Genomic DNA, 7,681 nt, shown 5'->3' on the forward strand with positions numbered 1-7,681 from the left:
AAAAGAATTTCATTTTTTTTCTTTATGGTTATTTTTAAAAGAAAAAAAAATAACCAAACAAAAAAAAAAAATCAACAGTATAATAATTTCATAATTTAGTGGGGTAAAATAATTTCCATTATCCATCCTTTCCACGCCGCCCTCATTGCATGTGATTATGCACCAAAAAAGTTGCTCAGAATTCTGGCAATTCTGGGACCCCACCTGCTTGGACAAAAACATCTAACCAAAAATCCATATTATCTTCGGCATCTCCATAATTTACTAGGCCTACGTTATTATCGTATACTTGTGCACTAATATTATTGTTTTGATCTACTTCGCTAAAAAATGACTCAAATTGTATCATTTGATCATTATCATCCATAATGTTGTCAAATTCGGATGTATCTAATGATGGTAATATATCTTGTGGCTCCCAAAATGTCTCATCTATGATGGGAAGATAGTCCAAATTCGACGATTGCTGAATAGAATTGTCAAAAGTTTGTACGTCCATTATAAAACTCGTGTCACTTGGTACTTCTATACTTGATACCTCAGTGCCTGATAAAGACATGTCGTCGCTTGTTAATGATGATTGTTGGGGAGACCCAGAGGTTGCGATATGATCACTAGTGCTTTCCGGGAAGCTGTATCCACTAGAAGAGTCGTCGGTGGTGGTGGTTGTGGTGGCGGCGGTGACCTTATTGTTAGTGCCATCATGACATTTTTTAGCCTTTTTAACATGTGATTTTGTGGGTTGATACTCTTTGAGCCTCTTCTTCAAGTGTGTGTGCCACACATTTTTTATTTCATTGTCTGTTCTTCCTGGAAGCCTTGCTGCTATAGCGGACCACCTAAAAGAATTGAAAAAAAAAATAACATAAGATTCTATATCATAAAATTAATCATGTTTCATTATTTCTCCAATCCTAATTTACAGTTCATTAAAGAAAGGTGGTTAATAAAAAACTTAAACTCACCTATTTCCCAGCATTTCATGAAGTTGAATAATGGTATCCTCTTCTTCTCTTGAAAAGTTTCCCCTCTTAATATCTGGCCTTAAATAATTTATCCATCTCAATCTACAACTCTTCCCACATCTCAATAATCCTGCATAATAATTAAAAAAAATGTAATTAGAATCAAGAAAATACAAATTTTAATATTATATGGATTACTTGTATCATATATACTGCTCGAACTCAGAGCAGTATATATGATAGTAGGGTTTGAAGAGGTTCAGATGTATATAAACTTACCGGCTTGTTTAGGGAGGGCGCGCCAATTGCTATGGCCATGGTGTTGAATGAAAGAGACCAAGGTTTGATCTTCCTCAGGAGTCCAAGGACCTTTCTTTAGTCCAACCTTGTCACAACATGGAGCTCTTCCCATCTTTCTAATTGTTAGTGTTGTTGATTTTGTAGTATAATTTTTCTTGTAGTTTTTAGAAGTGATAGTTTTTTTGTAGTTCAAGGCAAAGAACAAAGGAAACTTGTTTGTTTGGTGTAAGAGCACGAGGAGAAATGAGGTATATATATATAGTGGAAAGGGTGAATAACAGAATAAGATAAAGTAGCTAAGTACGTATGTAATTAGTTTAACTTTGAATGGTCCAAGCGTTTTAGTAAAAAGTTGTATAATTTTTGTAATTAATTAATTATTAATTATTAATATCAAAATTATAATCATTCAAAGTTGATTTTGCAACTTCTTGGAAATCCTCTTTCTCTCTCCTTCCTAGCTCCTTGCACGTATGCCTTTTTTTGTTGTCATCTTGTGTGAGACCAATGAAAGTGTATATGTCGACAATTACTCTCATTTTCCACACCCAATAATTATACATCAAAAAGAGTTATTTTGGTTAAAGATATGATATGATCAAATCACTTTAATCATCTCTTCTTGAGATTTAGGAAAAATGCACTAACAAATTTTAATATTATGGCGTTTTAATATAAGATGCAATTTTATAATTTCATATGCACCATTTTATGTCAAGGATATGTTGTAAAATGATCTTTTAATTACTTAATTTGGCTATAAATGCAACAGTTTGATTAAATTAATAAAAATTGATTGGATTCTACTTTTTTGTATTACGTTTTCACATTCTTTCCATCTTGTTAAACTTTTTTCTGATGATAATTCATTTAGTTTCTCGCACTACATATTCTCTCAACCCCATTTGTTTAAGCTTAGGTTTTTATTCATGAATTAGTTTAACCTTATTTTTAACGTAACAATTGTTATAAGAAGTAACATTATTGTAAGAAATAGCCTTAGTAATATTCAAGCTTTATTTTTTAATTTGTCGGTACCACATTTTTAATTTGTTAGGAGTACAATTTTCTCCCTTTTTTCTTAATTTTGGCAATTAACTTCTTACACAAACACAATAGTCCAATAATAACATCATTTGCTTTGTTAGGCCCTGTTTGATTCACCTTAATTTTGCTGAATTGAAATTATTTTTACCGAACTGAACTTATTTTTACTGAACTGAAATTATTTTTACTGATTTTCTATTATAATTATTTTTACTTAGTATTATTTTTTTTAAGGTGAATCAAACAAGGCCTTATACTACTGTACGTATTTTCTTATTACTAAATTCCACTCAAAAGTTACAACATTATCTCGCTCTCTCCTACATATTCCGTACACATGCCCCACTTTTCACACTTTCTCTGAATTCTTTCAATTTCATCCTTAATTATTGAAACCAAAGTATGTGTTTAGCTGTCATTTAGGAATTAATCATGATAATATAACACGTTAACATAATCTCACATCGAAGGGTAAAAATATTACTTATTTAAAAAAAGCTCTCAAATTATTATTATATGTAATTATTTATATTTATATTTATATTTATATTTTTATATCAATGTGAGATAGTGGAAAATGGTTTCAAAAAAAAAAAATAGTGGAAAATAATTGTATTCAACAAACAAACAAGGTGGCTTCTTTAGTCTCGATTATATATATACTTTTAGTACATGAGTTCATCATCATATTTTTCCACTCAAGCCTGCTTTAGATTTTTTTACATATAATATTCAGATTAGACTAATCTAATACTTCGTATAGTATGTATTAGACCCTTCAATTCTTACTCCAATGAAAAAACGAATAAGCAGAAGTAGTGTTCAATTGTTTATTGTTAAAGTTTAATGTATGTCAAAGAAATTAAGGCAATTATCGCCATCAACTTTTATATTTAGCTTGGACAATAAAAACTTTTCATCTTATTATACAATTAAAAGTCAGTAACATTAGATTGATCATGTCATATTTGGATACATAGAGCACTATGCTTTAGAATAAGACTAAAATTAGTTTGGATATACCTAATTTTAATTTAAAATGATTTACTTTTACCACTTGTTCCTTTAAATGTTTTTTTAGTAGAAATTTTTGACTTTTTTGTAATGAATTTTAATATTTTTTTGAAAGGTTCTAATGAATTTTAATTTTGGACAGAAAGAGAATTGATTTTACTAAATAGAATTGATTTACTGATTGAATCTACTTTTTTTATATTATTGATGTAAGTTTTGTAATTCCGATCATATAGTATGTGAAATTTTCTACGTAATACAATTTTTATTAACACAAAATTGTTGTCAAACCTCTTTTTGTTGGATTATTATTAGAAAGAGCTACATCAAGGCAAATATTTCTTTTTATAAATTATACATATATAGTACATCATATTAACTTTTAATTAAATCTGTTTTATTTTTATTTTGAAGAAAATTTGCCTTTCAATTTTAAAAAACGATACAATAATTTGTCTGGTTTAGTTTTAATGTATTATTTTTTTTTTTTCTTCTGATTTTGTTTTAGCATTTAGACAGTGAAAGTGATAATGAGTATCCATAATGTTTTTTTTTCATCATAAAATTTGTATGTTTAAATAAATTTTATGTCCAGAACATGAAATTACTGCTAGCTAGGATGCATGGAGGAAGAAGCATCATATGCATGGACGTATATATTAAATAATTAAATTTAAAATCAAAGAAACATAATATGCATGAGATTTTGAGTACTAAAAAAGAAGCCATTCCAAAGAGGGCCCTCGGACAAAAGAGGGCTTGCATCATCATATTATAAATTTATAATAATATTTAAAGCACCAAACTTTGTATTAATTAGTATATTATATAATACCCAAAAAGAAATTAAGAAATTTAGCATTTAGTCACACTATTCACATTGTTCGCTAATCAATTAGTCTTTGCCCGTCCAAAATATGATACTTTAACCAAGATTATTATATAGGACTAGTATTGACCAAGTTAAACTCGGTTCGGTGGTTATTTTCAGTGGTTTAATTTTCACTTAAATTTTCACTTAGGACAATTTGAAGACAGTTCACGTTTCTTTACCCTTTTTACACTCTAAAAGCGATAGTCTCAAATGGATGTTAGTTATTGATCTATACATGACATAATTTCGAGTTAGTAGGCATTCACCTTTTAATCGTAGGCAATAAATATATTTATATTGAGATAAATGTAATAAAAATCTCACGATAACATTCCTAATTCACTCTCTATGAATCTCAAAAAAGAAAGAAAAAGAAAACTAAAGAGAGTAAATTGCATGTATAAATACGGTAAAAATTCAAATTTCGTTATTAAAAAAACAGAGAAAATATATACATAAAATGTTGACCTGAATTTTATACGCACGTATTGCTCATGCATGTACAACAATACAGAGATGAAATTTGTATCCAAAAAAACATGTAGTTAAGTTGAAATAATTTGGCATTATTAGGATAAATTGTTGACCGAATAATTGGTAACGCAAACAAGAACGAAAGGGTGCCCGTCAATAAAGACGTCAAATGAGAACTTCAACACCTGGACACCATTTCAACTCGCGAAAGCCACTGAAGCAACGTATTGTACCCCACTTGTACTACAACTTGCTACTACTACGTGATTGTGATTTGTATTTTACGTCTGAAATTAAATACGGAGTAGTATTTAAGTACGTTTTTTATTCACTTGATTTTTTCTTACTCTGTACTAAACTTTGATCGTATTTTACATTAATAATGTTTAAAAATTTTATTATTGTTATTGAAATTAAAGTGGTCTTGTCAAATTCGTTCTAACCTTATAATTTCATTCTTATCATTATGCAATTAAAGATGTTTTGCAACTTTCTTGAATTTTATTATCATGTAAATTAATCGTGGTTAATTGATTATTAGTAGTATAACAAAGTATTTGGTAATTACTTAAAGTATCGCCAAATGTGTTAATAGGGTATGCGTAAAGTCAAAGAGTGTGGAAACAGGAGTATATCTATGAATGGACTAAAGATATCCTCCAAAAACAGAAGTAGTAAAAGGATAGGGTTCATTGTTCATATATAAGGTCAATAAAACGATGACTAACCAACATTTTTACAACAAGAAATGCATGGAATTTGAAATTTTTTGTGTTGTTGGCACATACCTATACGTACATTTGTAAAATGCTCATCAAAATATGCAGAATTTATTAGTACTACAGTACAAGTACAACATACATGTCAACAATCTAAAATATGCTTCATTTGACCAATGTTTTTTTAAGTTGTCGGCGTGGTCTAAAATCATTTTAATAATGGAAGCACGATTTACTATGCAATCAATTTGAGTAGATTATAAGTAGTTAGATAATGACCAAGAAAATTGTACGTTGTAAATACTACGGAGGATATCAACAAGAATAAAGCAAGATATTATACAAAATTCCGTACAATTAAATAAAGCTAAGTCATATTCTGTTCAAATTTATTCTATGTGGCTGATCACACCATATGGCCGGGTTACTCGAGTTATTCCTAACTGAGTAACCCCTCAATTAACCTCTGCCCGAGTAATTTCTGACCGAATCCCTAGAGTAATCACTAAGCGAGTAACTCTTAATCGAACCCCTTAAATAATACTCCCTCCGTTTTTAAATACTTGCTTCACTTTCTTTTTCCGGCCGTTTTTAAATACTTGCTCCGTTTTCCTTTTTGGAAAGCTTTTACAATATTTGATTCATTTCTTACACTTAGTGGACCCAATATAATACTCTCTCTCCTCCTATTCTTCCACTACTTTTGCTTTTTACAATTTTTTTATTTTCTCAACTACCCCACTATCTCTATATTTTAGTACTTTCTTCAATTTCTCCTAAAACTCCGCGCATGGAGAAATGGAGCAAGTATTTAAAAACGGAGGGAATAACCCCTAATCGAGTAACTACCCTTGACTGAGTAACTCGAGTAACCCTTAATCGAACCCCTTAAATAACCCCTAATCGAGTAACTAACCTTGATCGAGTAACTCGAGTAAATCCAGCCACACTGTATAGCCAGCTACATATAAATTTGTGAATAAATTTAGATAAATTAAATTAAGTTTAGAAAAATTAAAATAAGGTAAAATGTTTAAACAATATATTAAAGGCAAAATAATTAAATTTAACATAAATACAAACATTTGAACAAAAAAAAGGAAATTTTGACTTTTACCACCAAAAAATTTGGACAAATTGTTTTTTACCACCTACTCTTTTAAAAGTTGTATTTTACCACCAAATAAAGTTCTAAAAATTGTTTTCACCACCTACAGTTAAGAAAACCGTTAAATCTAACGGTGTTAAAAAAAATTCTTCGATTTTCGTGCCCGAAATATGTTCTTTATAAGTTTAGGGGGGCATTTTGGTCCTACGGGTCCAATTTGAGGTCAAAATTGATAAAAAATGATTCGAAATACCTCGTTTTGCGTGTTCACGCAATTCGATGTATTTTTAAACACGCAAAACGAGGTATTTCCGATCAATTTTTATCAATTTTGACCTCAAATTGGACCCGTATGACCAAAATGCCCCCCTAAACCTATGAAAAACATATTTTAGGCACGAAAATCGAAGAATTCAAAAAAATTCCGTTAGATTTAACGGTTTTCTAAACGGTAGGTGGTAAAAAACAATTTTTTGAGTTTATTTGGTGGTAAAATACAACTTTAAAAAGAGTAGGTGGTAAAAAACAATTTGTCCAAATTTTTTGGTGGTAAAAGTCAAAATTTCCCAAAAAAAAAAAAAAAATTGGCAAAGTTTTTCTTCAACAAAATACAGTTATCACATTGTACAGACTCTACAGAGTATACCCTAGTTGCACAAGAACGGGTATTGACACGAATACGGGTAAAATACGGATACGAAAAAACGTCTATCTCACTACACCCCATGTAATTTAGTTATTATCTCAAAGATGAGATTCAGTAAGTAGAACAAGAGTTTCTTACAATAGTACTTCTCAAGATCAAATAATTAGATAACTTCGATTTCAATCTAAAAGATATGATTATTATATGAATTTATGCAAGCTAATGGAAGGTTATTAATTAGTACTCTGATCTTTATAATTCATTACATAAGGAGAGTTAAATTAGACTCTAAATCACTACCAAATACCAATTGGCTAATTACATACTCATATTACTTCATTTTTGTTTTAACCTATATGGTCTTATATAAGCCTTTTAGATTAAATGAGGCAACTCAGGCAATAAGAGTATAAGACTAAGGAAACATGAAATCAGGAAAAAAAAAATTACATTATTTAGAAAAATACATGGTCTAGCTATATGTGAACTTATATACGAAGTACAACTTAATCTTTTAGTATATTCTTCTGTTCT

At 29.5% G+C, this 7,681-nt stretch overlaps 1 protein-coding gene across 1 annotated transcript; it reads right to left on the reverse strand.

The window, feature by feature from the left end:
- On the reverse strand, positions 1 to 1,469 carry LOC145608517 (transcription factor MYB15-like). The gene is made up of 3 exons (XM_081664132.1): positions 1,245 to 1,469; positions 966 to 1,095; positions 1 to 839 (listed from the first exon to the last, which is right to left on the reverse strand). Exons 1-3 carry the CDS (start codon positions 1,375 to 1,377, stop codon positions 176 to 178), a joined length of 927 nt encoding a protein of 308 aa, XP_081520258.1. The 5' UTR covers positions 1,378 to 1,469; the 3' UTR covers positions 1 to 175.
- Positions 1,470 to 7,681: the final 6,212 nt, after the last annotated feature.

The sequence above is a fragment of the Chenopodium album genome, chromosome 23 (genome assembly GCF_948465745.1).
Source record: "Chenopodium album chromosome 23, dcCheAlbu1.1, whole genome shotgun sequence".
NCBI lineage: Eukaryota > Viridiplantae > Streptophyta > Magnoliopsida > Caryophyllales > Amaranthaceae > Chenopodium > Chenopodium album.